This window comes from Plecotus auritus (assembly GCF_963455305.1).
Source record: "Plecotus auritus genome assembly, chromosome: 2".
In the NCBI taxonomy this organism is placed as follows: Eukaryota; Metazoa; Chordata; class Mammalia; order Chiroptera; family Vespertilionidae; genus Plecotus; species Plecotus auritus.
In genome coordinates, this window is record NC_137771.1 from 138,755,618 (window position 1) to 138,782,526 (window position 26,909).

Here is a 26,909-nt window from a genome sequence, read left to right on the forward strand (position 1 = left end):
ATCTAGGGACTTTTCCAGGTGGCGGTGGAGTAAATGGAAGCAGTAATCACCTCATTCCAGGACCAAACTGGAAATAGAACTAAATTAAAGAACAATCATCTTGAATGATGAACTGTTGAGAAGTCATATAACCAAGGATTTACAGTAGAAGCCACATTAAGACTGGTAGGAAGGGCAGAGATACGAAAGGGGCTGACCCCACTTGACCAGAAGATGGTTGAGGTTTCAAAGGGACCTCTCAGCTGCAGAGGGTTCCTACTGAGAACCGTGGTGTCTAAATCCCAGGCTGGGCTCCCCAGCCCAGAGCACCAGATCTGGGAAGAGGTGCCCACATAACATCCAACCGTGAGAAGCAGGAGGGTTTCTGTCTGCCAGGGAGAGATGGAATCTGATGGAGAAGCAGGCACACTCTTAAGGCACCTATACACAAAATTTCTTTTGCAGCCACTCACCCTGGGCTCTGGCAGAGGGAATCTGGAGGGAGAGAAGAGTAGACTAGAGTCACCTGAGGAATGTCTGGGTTTTTTGGCTCTGGGGACGGGGTTGGGGGAAAGCTGACAGGATCCCCACCCTGATTCATTCCCCAATATTGCAGTCTTGGGTGGATTCAGCACTCCCCTCCAAGGGGCATTAGCATGGGGGAAAACAATTGCCCCATATACTGGACTCCTTCTCACCCCACCCTGTGGAGTTTAGGCCCTGCTGAGGAATCAGATGCCTTGGCTGGGGTTTAGAAGTCTGAGTGGACTCAGGAGGTATCAGTGACTGAGTGTCTGACTTTGGGGTGGGAACCAACTGAGCCATACCAGCCAGGGCCAATTTTTACTGCTTTCCACAGTGACTGCACAAATCTTCATTTCTTCCAACAGTGCACAAGGGGTCCCTTTTCTCCACTTGCTTGCCAATACTTGTTTTTTGTTATATTGATGATGGCCATTCTGACAGTTGTGAGGTGATATTTCTTTGTGGTTTTAATTTGCATTTCTCTGCTGATTAGTGACATTGAGGAATTTCACAAGTCTTTCACTGATGCCTTTCTGCTGATACAGAGCCAATCCAGCATACCACATTGCCTTTAGTCATTATGTTTAGATTTCTCCAATTTGTGACAGTTTCTCTGTCTTTTCTTGTTTTTCATTTTTTTGACACCTTTAAAGAGTACTGGTGTCCCTGGCTGTTGTGGCTCAGTTGGTTGGGGTATTGTCCCATGCACCAAAGAGTTGTGGGTCAAGTCCCAGTCAGGGCACATACCTAGGTTGCAGTTTGATCCCTGGTCAGAACACATACCCAGATTGCAGGTTTGATCCTGTTTGGGCACATAGGGGAGGCAACCAATCAATGTTTCTCTCTCACATATTGATGTTTCTCCCTCTCACTCTCTATCACTTCTTGTCTCTCTAACTCAATAGAAACATATCCTCTTTCAAATCTCAGAGGGAAGGTGGGGGTGAGTGGGTGAGTGTGAAGAGATCAATCAAAGAGTTTGTATGTATATATACATAACCATGGTCACAGACAATAGGGTAGTGAAGGTCTGGGGCTCGGGGTGGGGGTGGCCTAGAATGGGCAATGGAGGAAAAAAAGAGGATATATAAAATACTGTCAACAATTAAGATTTTAAAAAAACAACATATTCTCAGGTGAAGATTTAAAAAAAGAGAGAGAAAAATATATATAAAAGAAAAAAAAAGAAAAAAAGAGTACTGTTGAAGTATTATGTAGATTTTTCTTCATATTGGGCTTGTTTGATGTTTTTGCATAAGATTGGGTTTATGGATTTGGGAAAATGCATTTAATTATCCTTTTTATATATTATTGGATTTGACTGGCTAAAACTTTGAAAGTTATAAAGGAATGTTGGTCTATAGTTTTTTTTATAATCTATTAATGTTTTTGTTTCAATTTGTTATCAAAGTGTAATGCTTGATTCATAGGATGAGTTAGGAGGAAATTCTTCCATTTTCATTTTCTGCAAGAGTGCGTGTGGAAATGGATTTTATTTCTTGAAAGTTTGGTAGAATGCACCAGTGAAGCTACCAGAGTCTGGTGTTGATAACCTGAAAAGTGAGTCGAGGGTTATTCCCGGGGTCGTGTCTCGCCATGCCAAAGAGTGAGCTCCGCGGACCAGAAGATTTAAGCAAAACTATGGAAAACTTGTTACAAGCAGATTCAGACTCCCCTCACAGGGAGGCGGGCCCAATAATGGGCTGCCCGGTGAAGCCTTGTAGCCCACGGGTATATGTTTGCTACAAGCCTGCTTCTCTATCTATCCGTGTTGTCACCTGATTGATTCCCTCAATTGTTCTTGCCCAGCAACGGACCTGAACTTCCCCGGTCTCTATGTGTTCTTTCTCTGTTCCTGTGCTGAGCTTTCTCTGTTTCTATGTGTCAGTACACACTTTGTTGCAGGCCCTCCCTTGCCTTCCCAGGCCTCCCGCTTAGAGTCCAGAAACATTTTATTATTTCTTCATGGGTGGTTCCCGTGGTTAGGCTGCTCAGACTGCTGTGTCGGCCCCTGCCTAGGTTCCACCTGCCTTTGTTTTCCCCTGGACCACCCCCCCCCCTCCCCCCCGTCCTAGCTGCCGCGTTTCAAGTTAACCCTCTCAGTGTTTTGTTTGTTTGTTTGTTTTTGGTGTGTGTGTGTGTGTGTGTGTGTGTGTGTTTATGGGAAGGTATTAAACTCAAATTCAAGTTACTTAATAGATATAGGGATCTTCAGGTTTTCTATTTATTTCTGAATAAACTTTGGCAGTTTGTATCTTTCAAGTAGTATTGTCCTTTTCATGTGGGTTGTCTAACATATTGGCATAATAATATCCACAATATTATTTTATTATAATTTTTAATATTGGTAGATTCTGTAATAATGTCAGCCCTCTCCTTCCTGACATTTGTAATTTATGTCTTTTTTTTTCCTGATATGTCTGGCTAAATGTTTTCAATTTCATTGATCTCTAAGAACTAGCTTTTGGTATACTTGTTTTTCTGATTTCTATCTTATTGATTTCTGTTCCCAGCTGTATTTTTTTCTTTCTGCTACTTAATTTTGGTTTAGTATAATCTCTTTTTTCTTTTTTTTTTTTTAAATTTTTTTTTTAATATATTTTATTGATTTTTTACAGAGAGGAAAGGGAGAGGATAGATAGCTAGAAACATCGATGAGAGAGATACATCGATCAGCTGCCTCCTGCACACCCCCCACCGGGGATGTGCCCGCAACCAAGGTACATGCCCTTGACCGGAATCGAACCCGGGACCCTTCAGTCCGCAGGCCGACGCTCTATCCACTGAGCCAAACCAGTTCCGGCTCTTTTTTCTACTTGATTGAAGAGAAGCTAATGTCATTGATTTGAGAACTTCTTTATTTTTAATATTGTCATTTATTTCTACAAATATTCTTTCCTTCTAAATTTTGCTTTGGTAGGATCCCACACATTTTTATACATGTATTTTCATTTATTGCAGCAGAATTTCTAATTTTCTTCTACTTTGAGATAGGAGAAACTTCATTGGTTATTTAGAAGTATATTATTTAATTTTATATATTTGGTTATTTTTCATAGTTATTTCTGTTATTGACTTTATAATTTAATTTCATTGACAAATTCAAGGACATACTATGTATGATTTGAACCCATTTAAATTTATTGATACCTAGTGTATGGTCTATAATATTTTGGTGAATATTCCATGTATACTTGAAAAGAATGTTTTAGAGTGAAGTGTTCTGTGAATATCAATTAGGTCAAATTAGTTTGATAGTATTTTTTAAATATTATATACCATTACTAATTTTCAGCTTGTTTCTATCCATTAGTGGAAAAACTATTGCAATTTCCAATTATAATTTTTCTATTTATTAGAAATATGTTTTAAAAAAGTAAGTGGAATCTAGCAGCAATGAGCAACTGTGAATTGAAAAGGTCAATTAAAGTTATAAAAGAAGCAGACATAGCAAACTGTTTTGTTTCTTTGGTAACTAGGCACTTGTATTGTTTTTCTGTAAAATTTTTATTAATTGCTCATTTTTCTAATAAAGTGTGTTTTTTTGAATTGTTAAAACTATTTTTATAGAGTATTTATAGTCATATATTGTGTTAAATGTTGATATTTAGAAAATTTTTAAAAATATTTTTATTGATTTCAGAGAGAAAGGGAGAAGGAGAGAGATAGAAACATTAATGATGAGAGAGAATCATTGATCGGCTGCCTCCTGCATGTTGGAATCGAACCTGGGACCCTTCAGTCTGCAGGCCGAGGTTCTAGCCACTGAGCCAAACTGGGTAGGGTAGGAAATTTTTTGACACATTTATAGTGACTTAGTAAAGTGTGACTTCACTGAACTTTCTGAATTATATCACTGATTTTTTAGTTTTCTGTATTCTGAATTAGTTTTTCAATAGTTAATGCATTTTTCCTTTATTTTTTTCTTTAATGAATTGGCCAAATATTTCTAAGCAATGGTAAAATGTAGTACTGATAGTGGATATGCTTGTCTATTATCAGTTTATAATGGGAATAGCTCAGTTTTCAATATCAACTGAAAGATTTTATTTTGCTTTTAGATTCATGTTTGTTTTCATTAAATAGTTTTTTCTTAGTAGTTTATTGAATTTTATGAGACATAGTGGTTCGATAGTAAAATGATTTTTGAGCAATCATTAAAATGTATTTGTAAGCTATGCACATAAATTATAGCTTCTTAATAATAAATCATCGCATTACTCGAATAAGATCAAATTGGTGACAGTTTATTGTTTCACCTTAATATTAAATTAAATGTTTTATTTTATTTAGGATTTTGCATATGGAAAAAGTGATAATACTTGATTAGTTTTCTTTTAACTTTGAACTATTTGTCAAATTTTTACATCAGAATTATATAAAACAGTTTTATGTCTGTATGCAATATAAAATACTAATTAATCTCCATAATCACAATTCTTGCCTTTGTTAGTTTTAGTTTTATTTAGTTACACTCTGATGATGTGTAGTAGTATCTCTCCGTGGTTCAAATATGCACTTCAGTGGTTTGCAATGAGGTTAACCTTTTTTTTTTTTTTTCACATATATATTAGTATTTGGATATCCTCATTTCTGAAGTGCTTGTTCGAGTGTTTTTCCCATTATTCTAATTATACTGTTGTCTTTTTTCTTAGTGCCATGCAAAGGTTACCATGGATATGAGTCTCTTTTTGGATATACGTATTATAACTATTATTTCACATTTTTATTTGCCTTTAGTTTTTCTAAATAATGGTACCTTTTGATGATTGGGAGTCCTTAATTTTAAATGACCCATTTTTAATGGTTATTGTTTTTTATAATTTGTTCATGAAATCTTTTCATATCTCAAGGTCATGAAGTTATTCCATATTATCATTTAGAAGGTGGTAAGGTGCCACACAGTATAGAGTGGGCTGTGATGACCACTTTCCTCTTTAAAGCATTAGATGTCAAATCACATCACATAAAATCCAGCAATCACAAGTAACTTCAGTGTTTATAACTGATGCAGAAATAAGCAAAACAAAGGAAATCCCTGAGTGAGCAGAGGCTGTATCTCACCAGCAAGAGTTTACTCTTGAATCTCTAATAGAAGAGAAGGAAGAGAGTGAGTGAGATTATGAGGAAAAGATAATGTAGGTTAATACACTAATATATTAACCTAGATTAGATAAGCCTATAGTATACACTGAAAGAGTATAATTGGAATAGAAAAAGGTGGATTAAGATATGGAAGAGGTAAAAGCAGCAGGTCCTGGTATCTAAATGGTTTTGGAGGATTAAGCTGTCCAGGATAATTTCAAAGATTCTGAATTAGATGACTAAGTTTTAGGAACTGAGATAAAAGGTACAGTAAAAGAAAATTTCTCTAGAGGGGAAAATAACTTTATTGAATGTCTTGTGTTTAAATTTTCTTTGGGACATTGGATAGGTAAGTCTGATGATTAGTTGGAAATATAATTTTTAAGCAAAAAGAAAACCGGGACTAGAGACTATGGATTAGAAAGTCATAGTGTATAAATAATATTGTCGGTACTTGGAGAATTCCACAAAGTATGACTCAAGACTTTAAAAAAAGTGAATTGAGATATCAGTAGGATGAATTTTAAAATGTAAATAAGATTAAATATGTAAAAACACAAACTGATATAAGTAAAATATTCTAGCAGTAATATAAGTTATAATAAATTATTTGGATAAGTTGGCACACATGAGGAATAAATTTATCCATCAGAAATTGGGTTGGAAAGTCATGGAAGTGTAGAAAAAAATCATGAAAGCAAATTCTGGTAGTTTTCACTCTTTAGGGCTCTTAAATTCAATAATTTAATTCACTAATACCAGGGTCTATTGTAATTAGTCTTAGTTCTTTTGTTTGTTTTGGTCATATTTTGTGTTTTAGCCTTAAAACCAGAAGATAAATACACAAAAAATAGTGTTATATTCTGTATTGCTTTTTAAGAAGCAGCATATCTATCTTTTCTGAGTGGAAAATGTTTGCATTACTTTTGGCCAGTGGCAAGGTTCTATTTTTTATAAAGTTAATTTTTAAATCCTAAACATAACTAAGGTGATACTTAGGAATACAATGAAAATAGAAGATAGCTGGTGATATAACTCTGAGAAGTCCATTGAGGTGAGAGCAAAATAATTCAGTGAAGTATTACAGAGAAATAAGAAAATAAATGGAGATAATCAGAGTAGAAAGAAATAATGGCCATGAATGAAGACACTAATTTTAAAAGGTAGTAAGTAGTCAACAGTTTCAAAAGCCACCATGGTGACAAATAAGAACAAGACTAAAATGCAATAGATTTTCAACTAGAATTTTGGACTTTTAGAAGTAAGCTAACAGATGATAATGATGGACAATTGATTTTTAAATTGAAAACCAACATTTCAGAAGAAATTTCATTTCACTTTTCTCTAAGATTCTCTTATTTTATGCAAAAGAACTTATCGTGTGTTATTTTTTTATTACTCAAGCGGTTATTAAAAGAGTATCAGAAATAGCTATTACTTTTTATTGGGCATCTTATATCCTGGGTGCTGTTACATGTTATATATATATTTATAATCTTAATTAGAATTTAGCACAATAAATTAAATATTATATTTATCTATTTTATAGATGGGCAACTGGGTTTAGAAAGCTTAATTCAAAAGTTTCACATAGAGTAAGTGACTGTAAGTTAACATAAAACCTGGGCTCTGGTCACTATAACAAATTGTTTGAGAAAATTAATATCCCTCTCAGGAGCAATTCTGAATCCTCTTTTACTATTTTTTCTAATAGGAGTTATTTCCTCAAGAGAAAAATAAAATCTAGGAAAATAAAAAGAAGATAGAAAGAAAACCTCTAGGAAACTACAAAGAAGACAGGAAAAATTTCAAATTGTGACTTTTTTTTTCCAAACCACATCTACAAGTCAATTTTGAAACACAACGATATTTGGGAATTAACAGAGAGCTTAAAAAGATAGAAGTTAGAAACTATCAAAGGCTTTATTTAAAGTATCTATTGTCCATGGAATCCAGCTAAAAGTCTCTACCAGTTACTAAAACATCCCTACAGACCGACCAACTGCCTTAAAAAAGACCTACTATTGTCACAAAATGGTGCCACTAACATATTATGATCAACACTTTGTATCTTTAGAACACTCTTACCAACTGGCCTCAACCAACTCATTAACACATCAGTACATAGGAGAAAATCTAAATCAACCCAATAATCAATCTGTGGTTATAGTACAATCTGATAATAATTACCTTGCAGCACCTCCACTAAGCTCTAACCAGAAGATACAGAGATCTTTTGCCAAGGCTCAGGACACAATTTCACAGGGCTTCTGTAACGGAGTTCTGAAATCACCAGTACCCCAGTCCAAACATCAGGATCCACCCTTAGTGGACCTCCACCAGAGAACTTCATTGCAGTCTAATTGGACAACTCTGAGCTCACCTTTACCCCTCCCCAAACCTCAGACCTCTTCACTTGATCTCAACAAGACATCATTATCATCACTGGAATCCAATCAAACAACCTTGAGCTCACAATTATCTCTCCCCAAACCTCAGAATGCAACTTCCTTAGACCTTTGCTGGACAGCACCTGCACTGAAGTCTAATAAAAGAGTCTCAAGTTCATCATTATTCCCCTTCAAGTATCAAGAAACTTCTTTCCAAGACATCCTCTGGACATCATCATCTTTGAAATCTAATCAACGAGCCCTTAGCTCAACATTACCTCAGTCCAAGCCTCAGAAATTATCTTCATCGGACAGCCTTTGTATGTCTTCATTAGATAACCAACAAAGATCTTTGAGCTCACCATCACTTACCTCTACACCTCAAACAAATGACTTGCTTCAGTTATCACCTTCATTGCAGCCTAATCAAATGGCTTTTATCTCACCTTTACCTGGTTCCAAACCTCAGACATCACCTGTATTGAGCCCTAATTCTTGTGTTCTGAGCTTACCACCGTCTAACTCAAAACCAAGGAAATCACCTTTACCACATTCTGTCCACCAGACTCAGAGCTTGCCATTGTTCCAGCCCAAATCCCAAACAGTGCTTACACTGGATCATACCTTCAGGACCCTGGGTTCACCAGTTAGTGACTCCAAGTTTCAAAGCACCACTTCACCAAATGACAAACACGGAGTCACAGATGTGTCTTCACCCCATCTCAAACGAAATATCTCAGGTCAATCATTATCAAGACCTAAACACTGCATTAGGAACACAGCTGCTACAACACGGGTCTCCAGAATCCAGAGCAAAAGCAACTTTGATCATTATGCAAAGAAATATTCTAATAAAGAAATTCCATGGACTTTAGATTATATTTATCCTTGCATTGTTAAAGGTGGGACTGTCCCCGATAATGTTGTAAATAAAGTTATCAATTCTCTCTCTAAGACAAGAATCCAAAGAGATCTCAGTAGGCAAATTATCTTTCGAAGAATGAGGGGAAGGCCAAATCCTCATCCTGGTCCCCGTCTTTCATCAAATTACGTGGTTTGTTTAGCTTGTGCTTCCTGCATAAAAACTCATTGTAATCATCTTACAGGAAAAAAAGATCCTCGTGGTGCAATGCTATCTGTCATACCAACACTTGAGCCCAGTTCTGAGGGGAAAATAGAGGTGAAATTAGTTTTTATTCTTTCAGTACCAGAGACTTCTTTCTCATCTTGTCTCCTATTCCCTGTGAAAAAAAATCAACCTGATGAAGCCCTTGAAGACAACCTTGAAAAAATGGAGAAGATATCAGAGTTTTTTCCTACTAAAACTGATAACATCCATGGGCTGACAGTAGTCTCTGAAAACAAAGTTGTAAGCCAACAGCCCCAGGCTATTGACTGGTTGCTTTATGTTAAGAAAAGTAATTCTCAGCCACAGACGATGCTCCCATCATCTTCCTCCTCCATATCTTTCTCTTCATCCTCCTCTTCATCTTCTTCCTCCTCTTCCTCTTTGATTGCACCCTCCTTACCCTTTCCTTACGAAGAGTCTATGACATCTACCCCCTCAGGTTGTATGTTCACTAAGTTAGTTAGTTACCACCGTTTGCCTCCAGGGGTCTCCTGGCTTGAGTTTATATGTAGCAAAAATTACCAGCTACTTTCTGGAAAAAGACAACAAAGTCACCCACCATCTACCAACACAAATCCTATGAGGAATAGCACCATAGTGAAAGGGCCAAAGGGGTAAAAGATACTGTTCAAAATTTTCCAGGCACAGTAAATGAGAGAAATCTTGATTAAATTAATGTTTTGTATCTTTGAAAGCAATTGACCTTTAGTTCTTTGAGATTAGAGTTTGATTTCTTATCAGGCTTATTAAAATTCTTGGTAATGACTGAATGGGACTCAATATTTCAGTTGATAATGCACCCAGTTAAGGGAACTATTACTCTCAAGTCTATTTCCTAGTTAAGTAATAAACTACAATCCCTAGAAATCAAAACTGAATCTCTTGTTTGTAACCAAATGCTTAGCTTATAGTAGCTACTATATAATTATTGTTAAATTAATCATAATTGGCTATTGAGGAGAAATACCTTATTGGTCTTTTTTTTTTTTTTTCTGTGCCTCCTGGTTTTCTCATCTGCAATTTTTTTTTTTTTACAAATTTCTCATTTATTGCTAGTTATAGTTTTAAATCAATTTTCCAGACTATTATTGACATCCAGAATCCTGAGTTTAGTAATCCACACAAATCTAAACTCTAAATTTAAATAATTACCTTAATGTTTTGTGTTTTTTTTTCAGTTTTTTTAATTTCAAGAAAAAAAGGTTTTAAATATGTTACATGCAATAAACCTTAATATTTCAAGAAAAATGATTTTAAATATGATAATGTTACATTCAATAAACACCAACTATTCAAGAAAAATTATCTTACAAAAATAATATTACATGCAATAAACATTAAATTTTAAAAATAAAAGGATTTTAATTATGATAATATTACCAAAACTATACTAACATAGTATATCACAAAAGTTGTAGGAAATATTAAAAATCTGCAAATAAAAGGATTACTTTTATTATATTCTAGAATAGTTTTTCTCCTCTGGTTCTTTTTTTGTTCATCAGTTTATGTTGTCCATTATATGCCACAAATGAGTGAGATCATATGATATTTATCTTCCTCCAACTTGCTTATTTTGCTTAGCAGGATGCTTTTAAAGTCTATTTTGTCGGATATGAGGATTGCTTCTCCTGCTTTTTTTTCTTTTCTATTTGCATGGAAAATTTTTTTCCATCCCTTCACTTTCATCCTGTGTGTGTCTTTTGTTTTGAGGTGGGTCTGTTGTAGACAGCACATATTTGGGTCACGTTTTTGAATCCATTCAGCTACCCTACACCTTTTGTTTGGAGCAATTAATCAATTTACACTTAGAGTTATTATTGAGAGGTACTTATTTATAACCATTTATTGCTCAGAATAGTCTCTAGCTCGTTGTTATTCTCTTTCCCCATAAGATATGATGACAGTTTCCTTAAGCCATTTATGCTAATCTGTTTCCATATCTCTAAAGAAATTTCAGATCATTTTTACAGGTAATAATATATGGAGAATGTAATCTTTTCAGTTATATGTTACTAGGAAAAGTTCTTCTATGCTAAGATCCCATACTCTGAAATCCAATGACTTATTCAATCTTAGTTAACAAATTTCAGGAGAGAATAGCTAACTGGTACAGATAATCCTAGCTCATGCTGACTGTGCCAATATTTAAATAATAAGCTCTAAAGTTCATCACTTACAAAGTGGGTTAATAAAAACGTTTAAAAAATGTCTTTGTTTCACTGGGTCTACTGGGAAGAGAAGGAAGTTGTCTTACCTACTCACCTTATTATCTGCATCTCCAATGGCTGGAATTAGGATTTCCTGCATACAATTAAAACTCACATTTCTGCCTCTCCACTCCACATCTTTCTGGTCACTGGACTACATAGTGGGCATTTCCAATTGGAACCCTACACAGGCCTTTCAAACTCAACATGGCCAAAACGAAATTTATCATCTTTATATTTACAATTTACATCTTTAAGTTTACAGTTCTTTGCCCCTATGTTCTCAAATTCAGTTTGTGTATCATCACCCATCAGGGAATCATTGCCAGCTCCTCTCCAAGTCCATGAGTTCTATGTTCCTATTATCTCTAGACTTTAGTCTTTCCTTTTCAACCCCATTGTCACTATACTAGTTGTGGTCACAGCCATTTATAACCTGGAATTACTACAATAACCCTTAAACATGCACTGTAATTTTTGAATGCATTTCTAAGACACTGATTTGATAATGTCTCTCCACTTCTTATAATCCTTTTATTATTGCACATTGTTTTCTGTAGGAATGTCTAAATTCTTTTTGTGATTGAACTATTATTGACTCGCAAAACTGATTTCTTATTTTCCAGTCTCCTACTGGATACTTCAGCCATACTAATTTCTTTACAATGTATAAAATATACTAAGGCCTCTCTTACATTGTACTTTTAAATCAATAGTTCTGCTGTCCAGAAAGATCTTTCCATCTATTCATTTTTATCCTTTGTGGTTCTATTTTGTCTTTCTTGACATCTTCTGGGAAGCCTTGTTCTGATCCACTTACAAAGCGGTTAGTTGGCTTTCCTATTACCATGAACTCTATGTTCACTCTTTGTACTTCTCAATAACATTATAAAGCAGTCATTTATTGTTTATTTTCATTCACCAGACTGAAAACTCCTTGTTCACTATTTCTGTTTTTTTTTAACATAGTCTTCTGAATAGAGTAATACCCTAAAATATGTGTGTTGATATTGAATCAGTACTATTGAAGCTCTTCATCTTTTTTAATTCTCTGAAATAAGTGTTATTTCATCAATCTGCTTCTTTCCCATAAGATTAATGTTGAATTGTTCTTTGCACCTTTTGTCTTAGTGAGAGTATACATAAAAATATTACTGATGGCAACAGTCATCCTTGTCATATTTCTTACATTAAATGTGTTCCTTCTTAATATTCAATATTCAATATGATATTGGCTGATGCATAGCTGATCAGTGATGATAAGGAAGAACACATATATGTGATAATATTTTTAAGGCTTTCTCCAACTTCTTTAAGAAATCTTTGAAATGCGCCTTATTCATCCCGAACTTCCCTTTTGTGGCATATATCATTTTTATAATTATTAGTTTAATATATTCTGTACTAGATTAAATATGGATGGAGGTCCTTTGTCTATCTTGCTTACCACTAGGTCCTCAGAACCTAGTGGTAAATGACACATACCAAGTATTCAATAAATATCTATGGAATTAAACTGAAGAATTCAACTGATTTTTATTTAATTTTCTATCTTTTAGGCTATTTTCTAAAGTTGATATTTTTAGTTTTTATTGATTTTTAAAATTATTTTTTTGGTCTATGATTTAGTTGTTATTAACTTTTCTACTGTATTGGCAGTTATTTATCATATTCCTAATTACAACAGTGTCTACTTTCAAAAATTTTTCAAAAGAATTCTTTAATCAATATTTTTTAATTTTCTAATTTGGAAATAAAACCACTTGAAACCTATGGGAAAATGCATGAGTAACAAATATCTAATTCTCTTCCACCTTGTATGGATACCAAAAGATTATTAAGAATAGGAAATAACATGCCAGAAAGATCAAGAAATTTCTGTCAGATCTTGTACAGATGAGATCACATGTAAGATAGGCAGGAGTATTCAAAAATCACTACTTCATTTAAAGAAAAAGATCATCTGAAAAGTAGCAAAAAAAATATTAAATAGAAAGAGCTGACCATGAGAATATAATACATATCAATTGGGAAATAGAAAGTGGATCCTATGAGTTGTTACATTTTGATGTGGCCAATTGATGTAAAGTTGTATGACATAGCTGGATGATAATTTGACAATAACATCAAAATTTTAAAAATATACATAACTACTAATCTTATGGTCATTTTCCTTGGAATTTATTGTTTTTAAATTATCATGACTGTGTAGAGTTATATAAACAAGTAAGCATTGTGTTTATGCTACAAAAGGATTGGAAAACACCTAGATGTTCATTTATTGAAAGTTTTTTATACATACATGATGCCTACATGATATACTAGGATCCATGCATGTTATGTTTTTCCTAGTGAAAAAATTGTTGCTTCTTTTATTTCACCTATATTTATGTTAGGACTAGAACTACCTTCTTTAGGAAGATATCTTGTTAACAACCATTGGGCATGGATAATGATCTTGAGCATATGTTGGAAGAAGAAAATGGAGTAAAGAGGACACAGCTAAACTGTATTTAAGATTTAATGAGAGTTAGAAATAGAGAGAAAATATATCATTTATGATTTGTTTTAAGTGAAAGCCTACTCAAATTATAAAACAAATCACATGCAGTTTTTATATGATTCCACCATTGAAATTATGCATATATGTATGTGTCTGTATGTTTTTGTGCTCACCCCTATGTATACAACCATCCAGGATCCTAAGCGTATCTTGCACTCCCCAGCAGTGATTGCTGACATAAATTTGCTGTAAATCATATTCGCCTTTTTTAGAAATTTATTAAATATTTATGGGGCCACAACAACATAGTCTTTTGTATGTTTTAAAGCTTTGTATGTATTTAACATGTTAATAATGTATGTTTTATATAGAATGTGTTTTGAGATATTTTTATTTTAACATATAGATAGTTTATTTTCATATACATGAAATATGTATATATAAAACATATACACACATACATGTATATTATATAACTGCATAGTGTGAATTTATTACAATTTATGTATTCAGTTTTGGGTTTAATAGTTAATTTTTATTATCATATACAATATTGCATTGTTATTCTTTTAAAAATTATTGAGGTATAATTGATGTAACTTTATGTTATTTTCAAGTGTATAACATAATGACTTGCTATTTGTATATATTGCAAAATGATCACCACAATAAGTCTAACATCCATCCTCATACATAGTTACAAACGTTTTTTCTTGTGATGAGGACTTTTAAGATTTACTCCTTAGAGCTTTCAAATATGGAATACGGTATGATTAACTATAGTCACCAGGAACATTAGTTTTCATTTCCTATTTTGCACCTGTGTGAGAAGATCTCAAGAGACACGCTGTGCAACATTTGGTCTGTTGATTAGCTGTATAGGTATCACCTAGGATCTTGTTAGAAATATAGAATCTCACCCCATCTCAAATATCCTGAATCATAATCTGAATTTTATAAGATCATCAGGTAAGTTCTATGTACATTAAGCATTAGAGAAACACTGCATTAGAGTATCTAACAGTGAAATTGATGATTATAACAGTGCCTTCGAATAAAAAAATAGCATGTCATATATAATTTTAAATTTTTGTAATTATATTAGAAAATCAAAAGAAATAAGTAAAATTAATTTTAATACTGTATTTTATTTAATATCACATATCAAAAAGTTTTCCATTTCAACAAGTAATTAGAATTGTTGTTGCCCAGGGTGGCTTTTGTCCCCAGGAGATATTTGGCAATGTCTGCACACATTTTGGATTGTCATGACTAGGAAGATGTTTTAGATGTTCTAGGTCATGACTAAGTAGAGGCCAGGATTATATCATACAATGCAAAGGATAACCCCTGACAAAAAAATTATCTATCCCCTCTTAAATGTTAATATGGTCAAGATTGAGACATCTTGAATTAATGTTAACAAATATTAGTGAGGCTTTTTTGCCCTAAATCTTCAAAATCTGTTTAATTTAACACTTAGAACACATCAGAATTCAGGCTAGTCACATTTTCACATATTCAACAGCCACATTAAATAGTACAGGGTTATAATGTGTGAATTTTAAAATTTATTATTCTGCCAAATTGCTCCTCCAAATATTTACATTAATTAATATACATGCCCAAGATAGTGTATGAGAGTTCTCACTGCTCTGTAATCTCACTAACACTAGGTAATTTTCAGACTTTTACTTCTTGGCTTATACTAATAATATGGTTTGTACTAATAAAATGATCTTTTATTATATCTTTAATTTTCACATCTTTATTGCTAGCTACCTTAGACATTTGTTCATGTTTATTGACATCCTGGGTTTCTTTCTCTGTGATTTGTCTTTCATAATCTTTGTTTATTGGTCTATTGTGTGCTCTGTTTCTTATTAATTTATAGAAAAATTTTATATGTGTACTAGGGGCCCAGTGCACGAATTCGTGCACCTTGAAAGGAACTGTGGGCCACGAGGCTGCGGTGGGCACAGGGGCGGGTCTTGGTCCATCCTCTGCACCCCTGCCCAGCCCCTCCTGCCTCGCCCCCCATCCTGTCTGCCAGCAGTCTCGTTCCCGCCACCGCTGCTCCCATGTGCTGATGGCACCAGCCCTGCTTGCACCCACTGATGGCATAGAGAAAACAGGGCTGGTGCTGGGTGCCGGCAGCGGGTGCGAGCAGGGCCGTTGCTGGCAGCAGGTGTGAGCACCCAGTGGGACCGCGGAGTGTGGGAGCAAAGAATTTTCAGTAACCACCAGAGGCTTGCCCTAATGACAGTGGCCGGCACCCCGCCTTGGTCTGGTGCCCCCACTCACCTGCTCCACTATCCCACCATGGCCAATGCCCACCATGTTTTGTGCTCTGCCACCTGCTGCCAACGCCTGCCACATTCCATGTGTGCCCCCTGATGGTCAGCGCACGTCATAGCGACCAGTAGTTTGATTGTTTGGCCATTCGTTCTATTTGCATATTAGGAATATATATATATATGTATGTATATATATATTCCAAACATAAATTCTTTGGCATGTCTTTTTTTTGTTGTTGTTAATCCTCACACAAGGATATTTTTATTTTTTCCATTGATTTTTAGAGAGGGAGGGGAGGACGAGAGAGATCAATTGGTTGCCTTCCACACATGGCCCGACTGAGACCAGGGATCAAACATACAACCCAGGTACATGCCCTTGACCAGGAATCAAACTCTCAACGCTTCAGCATGCGCACTTGGGCCGACACTTTAACCACTGAACAACACTGGCCAGGACTGGCTAGTCTTGATATTAAACTATTCTTCCACTATCTCAAAAAAATTGTACTTGGTCATAATATGTTGTTATTAATCCTACTGAATTCAGTTCCCTAATACTGACTTATAATTACACATTCATGTTCAAAAGTATCATAGAAATAAATGAAGACCAACCAAATAATAGGCAAAGGCTATTTTTTCAGAGCTTATTATATAGCAAGGAAGCCAGTCACCATTACTTGCATTTGGCAAAAAACTCAAAGGCAAGGAGAGGAATAGGACAGCTTTATCTTATCTAATAAAAGGGTAATATGCAAATTAACCATCACTCGGTCACAAAGATGGCGGTGCCCATAGCCACAAGATGGCGGCGCCTAGTCCTCTCAGCCCCGCTGGAGTCCCCCAGTCCCGGGGGAGCGGCTGCTGAGAGTGGGCAGCATGAGCAGCTTGGTGGAATGCTTGCTTCGTCGTCGTGGCGATGAGGCAAGCGTTCCGCGCCCGGCAGTGGATGGGCTCCTGTCAGCACTCACTCAATTTACCTGAGTGAGTGCTGACAGGAGCATGTCATCCTTGTGACTTACTCATTTTAATTGGAGGGAAAGATGTGTGCAAGCTAGCAGTGCTGGAGGCCCAAGGAGATGTGCAGAACTCCACTTGGGGAAATCCAAAAGACATGACTCATGGAGGCACAGCCACTCTGGGCACTTCACAAATGAATGGGGTGTTTCCTTCCTGTTCCTGCTACACGGAGCATGCAAAAGCCAGAACCAAGACTGTATAACACAGGTAAAACAGATGTGCCTCTGGGCTGATGATGGGCTTCTGGGCCACAGAGAGCCTCTGGGCAGCGGGGGCAGAGCGGCCAGGCCCTGCAGAGAGCTACTGGTGCACGGATTTGTGCGCAGGGCTACTAGTAGTGTATAAAAGGGAAAGCTTCAGGTATGCCCTGATTAGAAACTGTTGGCATGGAGAAGCTGTAGGCAGACTAACTAGAAGAGGGGCACCCTATGTGATTTGTTAAAGGGGTACATATTTGGCTTTCTCTGATAGTCCTAAATTGGAAATTGGGACAAAAATTAGGGGAGTTGTTAGTTATTAATCTTGTCCTGGCCAGTTTGAGCCAATTGTTACAGAGGTTATTTGGCTTCCAGGATTGTTACTGGAGATGGTGGTCTGGCCTCCTATAAATCTGACATGTAGTAGCAGGCTGGCTTCCTGGGCTGGTTACTGCATATGATGGGTTGGTTTCCTGGGCTGCTTGTTGCAGGTTGCAGGTCAGTGTTCTGTGTTTACATATGGTCTGGCCATCGTCTCTCTCTATATGCAGTCTCACGGTATGATGTGCCTTTACTTTTCTTATACTGCCCTTGATATTTTTGTTATTGAATTATAAATGAATTTGACAGCTTTTTAAAATATTTTTACTCCCTTAAACACTTTTTATCCCAGATTTTGATAGTAATTTTTGTTTGGTTTTCTTTTATTACTCTTAGAAATATCTAGATTATTTTCTGGTATTTAGTAATCTAGATTACTCTGATATTTGATATTTTGTAGATATATTTTTCTCTGCTTGGACTCTTAATGATTTTTCTCCTTTGACATTTTACCTTAACAATGTTGTCAGCAAGTGCTTTTTGGGATGTGCTTTTTGGGAAGTGCTTTCAAAATATGAATATATAGTACTTTTAAAATTTGATTATTTTTCTTCTATAACTTTGACAATTGATTTCTTTAATCTGTCGTATATTTTTATGGTCACTAGACAATTATGTCTCTGTTCTTAATATCTTTTATCTCATTATATCATTATAAATTTTCTCTGAATTCTGAGATATCATCTCAAGTTGTTGTTTTTTAAAATATTTTTTTATTGATTTCAGAGAGGAATGGAGAGGGAGAGAGAGATAAAAACATACATGATGAGAAAGAATCAATCAGCTGCCTCCTGCATGCCCTACACTAGGGATCAAGCCCACAACCCAGACATGTGCTCTGACAGGGAATCGAACTGTGACCTCCAGGTTCATAGGTCGATGCTCAGCCACTGAGCCACACCGGCCAGGCTCTCAAGTTGTTTTTTAGATCAGTAATTATGCATTATCATTTGGGTTTCTGACTGTCCTCTCTGGAGTTTTAATTCTTTTCTTATATAATTTTAGTCCCTTGTATTTCTTTTTTTAGTGTTTTATTTATTTATTTATTTATTTATTTAGTTAGTTAGTTAGTTAGTTAGTTAAGTTCTTTATTGTTTAAAGTATTACATAAGTCTCATTTTTCCCCCAGTGACCTCTCCCCAGCCGCTCCCACTCCCCAGCACATGCCCTCACCACTCCCTGCCCCCCGCCACTGTTGGTGTCCATTGGTTATGCTCATATGCATGCACACAAGTCCTTTGGTTGATCTCTTACCCCACGCTCCCTCCTCTCCTGCCTTCCCTCTTAGGTTGAATGATTTGTTCGATGCTTCTCTGTCTCTGTATCTATTTTTGTTCATCAGTTTATCTTGTTTGTTATATTCTAAAAATGGGTGAGATCATGTGATACTTATCTTTCTCTGACTGGCTTATTTTATGTAACATAATGCTCTCCAGGTCCATCCAAACTCTCCTTGTATTACTTTTAAACATCACCATCACCAATATATAGTTCTTTATGGCTCTGAGTTTTTAGATTGATTTTTCTTTTATATGTTTTACAGAATATTACAGATCCTTTAGAAAATCTCTTTATACACTTTTGCCCATGGAATAGTTATTAAGATATTTGTCATTTGAAAAAACATAAAATTGAAATACATAAAAATCACAATCCTTACAGGCATTGCTATCACATCTCTTCTTTTCTCTGCACACAGTTGGAGAAACTAGATTCCCAGGATCCAGAGTCCTGCAGACATTTCCAGCTCCATTCTTTCTATTTCTCTCTCTATTTCTCTTTAAGAAGAGAAGCTCCCTTCTCTACTTCTTTTCTCATCCCCCTTCTTCCAACAGTAATTTTCTGTATGTTTGTATTTGGTAGCAGAAGTGCTCTAACTATATCAAATGATAACCAAATACATTGGTGGATCACCAATTTTTTAGCTGATAGATTCTTCAGGTGTCAGAATTGAAACACATTTGCAGGGGGTTTATGAGGATTCATCTGATCTTTCTTTTAGATGTTCATCACTCACCAAATATTCTTAAGTGCTGGGGGGAAATATTTAAAACAGCCTGCCTGAGATTCGTAATCTATTTCTTTTTCTTGGGAAAGAAAACCTACCACCACACCCAACCACCCACCTCTAGGAAGGAAAAGTCAGCTGACTCAGTCTAATCTTTTTATCAAATTCTTTAAGCAAACGTATGGCATTTGCTATAAGGAATAATCCTTATTTGTAGAATGCTTTCTGCAAAATACCCCATGTATACTATTATAATTACTTATAGTAAATTATGAATTCATAATGTATGACAGTACAGAATGTCAAATAAGCTATACAATTTTCTGGGTATAAAACAAGGATATTACATAACTTAAATGAGCTTCACAGTATAAGAATTGTGAGAAAGTGGTCTGAAATAGGAAGTATACCTATACTATAAATAGCAGGTATCTCACATACATCTCTTGCAAATCACATGCAATTCTCTAGAGTAGGGAACAGATGTGGTATGAAGGAAGGATAGGGTCTTCCTGGAATGTCCAGGCATTTGGACACATCTTTCCCACAAAGCAGCATCAGTCTCTATACCCCCAGCTATGATCTGAGCAGCTGCACGCTGCCTCCTAGACTCACAGCCTCTCATCGTAGTGGTACCTGAGCTCTCTGCCTCATCAGCTTCTCTAGCAGCCTGTCCAGCTCAGCAGCTCCTCCTGTCTCCCCTGCCCAGCACACTGGCTGGTTAACATGGCAACTATATCTGAGCTCTCTATGAGCTCTTAGCCTTCCATCATAGCAGTACCAGCTCTCAGCTCTCTCTAAGCTCTCCTCTCTCCTGCACACATAGGAGCTACATTATCTTTCCCTACTGCCTCTGCTTCTCTGAGCTCTCTCTACCCTCTCTCTGGTCAGTAATCTGTATATTACTCCTTAGACTATCTGCCAAGAGTGACATCCATCATTTGGGTTACAGAAGGGCACAGTGTGCCATGTGTCCTTGCACCCACTCATGGTATCTTGGCCTTGGGCACCCTGATTAGGCTCATGTTCAGAGTGGCCTTGGCCATTCTGGTGTATTGACAACAAGGCCTCTGTGCTCCTATTGACCGTGACTATCTGGGGACCTCGGCATGGTTCCCACACACCTCCAATGTGACATCTCCACTAGAGCTCTATAATACTTTTATGAAATTTGAAGCATGTTATCTCAATTGTATTGAAGAAGAAATGGAGGTCCAGAGAAGGGCTTAGTATAATACCATCATGTACATAATGGTCAAGGAAATGTTTTTTTCTAATGTCTAAAACTGCACTCTACAATACAGTGGCCTTTAGCCACATCTAACTATTGAGCACTTGGAATGTGGTTAGTGGCACGTTTAAAAATTTTAAAGCTGAAGACATGTGGATAATTTTCAGTAAATATCCTTATAGTTTGGGTAAGACTTCACTTTAATTATTATTCCACTTTAAGCTTTTATTGTTTCATTTAATTGTGTATGTTGGACATGTTCATTATTTCCAGTATTACACATAAAAAATCTAGTTGATATCAACATTCAGTTAGTTCAAATGAACTTTTTACAAGCTGATGTAATATTTTAATGTTTATATGAATATTTTAACAGTAACATGTAAATAACTTGTAATTGATAATTAAATAAAATACATAAAGGTTGTAGTTATGATATAATTAAACTATTTTTAGTTTACAAATAAGTATGGACACATTTTTAATTTAAAATGAACACACTACTGTGCAGAATGAAATGGCGACATGGAAGCTGGTACTATTGTTATAGGATTCCAGGGCAGGCAAAATAGGGAAACTGAGACAGGAAAGTTAAAACAAGGCCAAACATTGTGGGCAATTTACAGCCAGCTTGTAAGTAACAAGCTATTATCTTCCCCAGCCAAGGATACCAGAGCAAATGGTTAAAAAACCTCCCTAATGAGAGAATGCAGAAAGGAAGCGGGAATAGGGAAAGGAAAAAGGGACAGTTTTACTCCCTAAGCAGAGAAGCCAGGAGTCTCAAGGCCTGGCAAGATAAAATTGCTGGGTGCTTCTCATGAATTTTGGGAAAGCCACAACAAAGTAAAAAAAAAAAGGACCTTGATAATTAATCTGTACCAAAATAGTCAGCAGAGGAATTTTGAGCCCTATAGAGAAGATAGTATGTAACACCTCAAGACCCCACCTAACTCGCTCTTCCTATTAGCTGAGAGCCTGTCTGTGCTTCATAAGCCAGATGTATAGGTTTGCTTGCTTTGGTTTTCAATAAAGTTGCATGCTTTAATTGCTTTAATGAATTAGCTTTTCATAACGCAGTCAAGGTGTCTCATATAAATTCATTTATATGAGCAGACAAGGATCGCGGTTAGGAAGAGCCCTCTCTCACTGGCTCAGGGGGCTGGCTGCCCAGTAACACATCTCTGGTGTCAGTGAGAAGTGCCCACAACACTAGGACTAAACCAATAGAAAAAGAGTGGAAGAAGGTTTGCCAAAGTTTTATGATGTATGGCACTTGAAATATGTTGTATTAGAGCAACACAAAAATGCTTATTTGTTCATTGTGTTAAAATTAAATATAATATAGTGAACAATATTTGGAAACACTTTGAGTAAATACATTATTATTTTTAAAATATATTTTATTGATTTTTTACATAGAGGAAGGGAGAGGGATAGAGAGTTAGAAACATCGATCAGCTGCCTCCTGCACACTCCCCACTGAGGATGTGCCCACAACCAAGGTACATGCCCTTGACTGGAATCGAACCTGGGACCCTTCAGTCTGCAGGCCGATGCTCTATCCACTGAACAAAACTGGTTAGGGCGAGCAAATACATTATTAACAGTCAAAATGTATCAACACTATTAGTTGCCTGAAATCAGAATTAAATGTCTAACAAAATATATAAAAATTATTATTTTTTTAATTTTTTAAAATAAATCTTTATTCAGATTATTACAGGTGTTCCTCTTTTTCCCCCCCCATAGCTCCCCTCCACCTGATTCCCACCCCACCCCATGCCCTTACATCCTGCCACTGTCTTCATCCATAGGTGTAAGATTTTTGTCCAATCTCTTCCCACACCCCTCACACCCCCTTACCCCTGAGAATTGTCAGTCCACTCCCTTTCTATGTCCCTGATTCTATTATATTCACCAGTCCATTCTGTTCATCAGATTTTTTATTCACTTGATTTTTGGATTCACTTGTTGGTAGGTATGTATTTGTTGTCATTTTGTTATTCATAATTTTTATCTTTACCTTTTTCTTCTTCTTCCTCTTCTTAAAGAATACCCTTCAGCATTTCATGTAATCCTGTTTTGGTGGTGATGAACTCCTTTAGCTTTTTCTTGTCTGTGAAGCTCTTTATCTGACCTTCAACTCTGAATGATAGCTTTGCTGGGTAGAGTAATCTTGGTTGTAGGTTCTTGCTGTTCATCACTTTGAATATTTCTTGCCACTCCCTTCTGGCCTGCATAGTTTCTGCTGAGAAATCAGCTGACAGTCATATGGGTGCTCCCTTGTAGGTAACTAACTGTTTTTCTCTTGCTGCTTTCAAGATTCTCTCTTTGTCTTTTGCCCTTGGCATTTTAATTATGATGTGTCTTGGTGTGGTCCTCTTTGGATTCCTCTTGTATGGGGTTCTGTGAGCTTCCTGAACTTGTAAGTCTATTTCTTTCACCAGGTAGGGAAAGTTTTCGGTCATTATTTCTTCTAATAGGTTTTCAATATTTTGCTCTCTCTCTTCTTCTGGCACCCCAAAAATTCGGATGTTGGTACACTTAAAGTTGTCCCAGCGGCTCCTTACACTATCTTCATATTTTTGGATTCTTTTTTCTTTTTGTTTTTCTGGTTGGGTGTTTTTTGTTTCCTCATATTTCAGATCTTTGGTTTGATTCTTGGGGTACGTTGATCTACAGTTGAGTTTCTGTATATTCTTTATTTCATACAGTGTATGCTTAATTTCTGACTGGTCCTTTTCCATTTTTTTGGCATTCTTATTAAGATCCTTAAAGGTCTCACTAAGTTCCTCAGCGGTTTTTAGAAGATTCTTGACTAACCTTATAAATGTGGTTCTGAACTCTATGTCATCCAGTAGTTTGGTTTCCTCCATTTCTCTTATTTGTGACATGTTTCTTTGTCTCCTCATTTTGCTGCTTCCCTGTGTTGATGGAGTGGCTTTGTGTGGTAGGTGACCTATAGGGGCCAGTAGCTCAGCCTCCCCAATAACCTAAGGTGGACACCTTTGATACACCCCTTTGTGGGCTGAGTGCAAAGTCTTGGTGTAGTTAAGCCTTGATTGCTGTTGGTACACTGGGAGGAATTGACCTCCAGGCCAATTGGCTGTGAGGACCCGCTGTGTCAATAATGGAAGAACTGCTGCGCTGGAGACACGCTTATGGTGCAGGACTTGTTTCAGTGGGGCTTTGGTGCTCACTGAGTCTGCCTCTTGAATGTGTCACTTATGGATGTGAGGAGTTGAAATCTGGTGTCTCACTCTGACCAATAGGTACACTGGCTTCTGGATCTCCAATGGGGTGCAGGTCAGCTACTGTCTGAGGCCACCCAGCAGGCGCTACAGTGAGAACTACAGTTTTCTCCTTTTTGCTTGGGGTTTGGAGGTTTTGGAGCTGTCTGACCTGGGCTGCAAGTTTGCCAGGTTAAGCTGCAATAGGGCAGGTCATTCATATGCTAAAGCCCCTGCTTGGAGCTTGGGTGGGTTTGTAGATTGTGCAGGGCAGAGTCTCAGGGCGTGACTAGGCTAGGGCGTGGCAATCAGTGATGGCTGCCAGTTAGCTGGCTCTGCGTCTCGGACCCTGTCCCCGTGTCCTGCGCCCCAGCACAGGAAACAATTATTCCTGCGTGCAGCCCTGCAAGCAAGCCTCCCTCACTTTCCGAACCCATGGCAGACAGTCCAGCTTCTCCCCGTAGGAGTTTGGGTCCCCCGTGTCTCCCCAGAAACTGGAGTTCGGAGTAATTGGGAGCTTGTCTCCCTTCGGGTTGAAAAAAGCAGCGCTCCCAGATGCCCGTCGCCAGTCCGATTCACGTGCCTCCGTACCTCAGCTTTTCAGGGCTTGTGCACCTCTCAATGCGGTTTGCTCTTTCCTTCTACCGTGTTTCCCTGAAAATAAGACAGTGTCTTATATTAATTTTTGCCCCCAAAGACACGCTAGGTCTTATTTTCAGGGGATGTCTTATTTTTCCATGAAGAAGAATACGGTACACATTTATTGTTAAATGAAAATAAAGGAAATTTATTACCTGTATACGGTACGGTAGTACGGTAGTTGTCAACACAAACCAGACAAACTGTGAATCCTACAGTATCAAGAATTTACTCATTTATTCAATGACAATCATGTCATCATCTTCTGGAACATCATCTTCTGGAACATCATCATAACAATCCAATTCCTGAATTTCCTGGTGAATTTCTTGTGACTCCATTTCTTTCAGAATCAGTGGACCAAATCTCTCATGTTTAGCAATAGCACTGTCTTTAAATGAGTACTTCTTGTCAAGGTAGCCTGCTCGCAGTGCATTTGTAATGCAACTGTCAGTGATTTCCTCCCATGAATTCTTCACCCAAGTCACAACTTCTTGCAGTTTAAGTTTCACAAAGTTTCCACGCTGATTTCTCTCCATTCTGTTTTCAATGTAGTCATTAATTTCCATGCGCAAATTGTCTTTGAATGGCTTGTTTATTGCAATATCAAGAGTCTGGAGATAGGCCATCATTCCTGCGGGAATCATTATCTGATCTATTTTTCTTTCGTGAAGAAATGTCTTCATGTCTTTAGCGCGGTGAGTGCTGGCTGCATCCCAGACTAGCAGACCTCTTTGGCTCCCTCGCATAATAAGCGGCAGCATTAAATGGACCCACTTCCTTATAACTGCTTGTGTGGCCCAGGCTTTTTCAGTTTCAAGAATAAAAATGCCCAAAACATGTTCAATCTTTTCCTTCTTGCCCTTAGAAATGATTAAAGGTGGGATTTTAGTGCCATCCAGACGAATTGCCAAAATACAGGAAACACGTGCATTTTCGTAAGCAGTGGAGGGAATGTACGCCAAGGAGGCACCCCGCTGTTCAATTGTTGTTTGAGATGATTGGCCCATAAACACTGCAGTTTCATCCATAGCAATCATGTTGGAAAGATTGTCTTTAGAGAAGTCAGCATCATCAATAAAGGACTTGAATGCAAGTGCTCGCTTAATAACTTGAGTGTCTTCCAACCTAAACAATGTTGTAGATCTTCTTAAAGACAGTTCACTTCGCTGAAGGAAATTATCCAGCCAGTGTTGTGATGCTTTGAAGTCTTCGGGGGCTATGTCAAACTGTGGTGCCATTGCAAGGGCAAATTCTTGAATCTGAGCTGTATTCACAACCAAAGCCTTTGCTCTCCTGTCAACAGCCCATTCACAGATCAGGTCTTCCAGCTTGGAAAATAATGGTTGCCGACGTGATCCACACTTGTGCTTTTTAGCATTTCCCTTGTCCACTTGTTCAGTGAGGTTACCATACTCTGCTCGCCATTTTCGGACCAATCGGATACTCAACATCTTCTCTTTGCAGAAAGCAGTAAGATTTTGGCCCCAAGAGTCTTCCACGATTCCTTTCTTGTACTCCACTGAGTAGCTTTTTCTTTTTGCGCTCATTTCCAGGGGTAAAAAAAAAAGGAATTGGGGTATCAAGGTGGAGGGAGGGGGATCACTCAAAATGACACAGGGGGGATCAGAGGGGGAAGTCAAAATGGCACAGGAGAATCAGAGGGGAGATTACCATTTTAGTAACCCCTTTTGATCCTCCTGTGTCATTTTGATTGTCCCCTCTGATCCTCCTGTGTCATTTTGATTGCCCCCTCTGATCCTCCTATGTCATTTTAAGTGATCCTGCTCCCCCCACCCCTGTGCCACTGAACACCTTCACCAGACATCCCCTCTACCCCTTTATCAGATATTTACCCCCTGGGGCCTGCCTGGGGACTGTCACTGGGCTTGCTGGGGCCAGGATCTGGGCTGGAGCAAGGTCTGCCACTGACTGAGAACCTTCAGTCATCATGAAGGCGGCTGCGAGCATCAGGTAGTGTCACCAGAGACAGACTAGCACTCACCACCTTCGTCGAGTCCAGTCCGTGCTCTAATCCTCCTGTTCTTCTACACGCATCTGCGAAAATCTCCTCCTCTCTCC

The 26,909-nt window shown here is 37.3% G+C and overlaps 1 protein-coding gene across 1 annotated transcript; it reads left to right on the plus strand.

The window, feature by feature from the left end:
* Nucleotides 1–7,623: 7,623 nt before the first annotated feature.
* On the plus strand, nt 7,624–9,726 carry CSNK2A2IP (casein kinase 2 subunit alpha' interacting protein; the record flags this gene model as incomplete). Its single annotated transcript, XM_080654298.1, has 1 exon — nt 7,624–9,726. One exon carries the CDS (start codon nt 7,624–7,626, stop codon nt 9,724–9,726), a length of 2,103 nt encoding a protein of 700 aa, XP_080510424.1.
* Nucleotides 9,727–26,909: the final 17,183 nt, after the last annotated feature.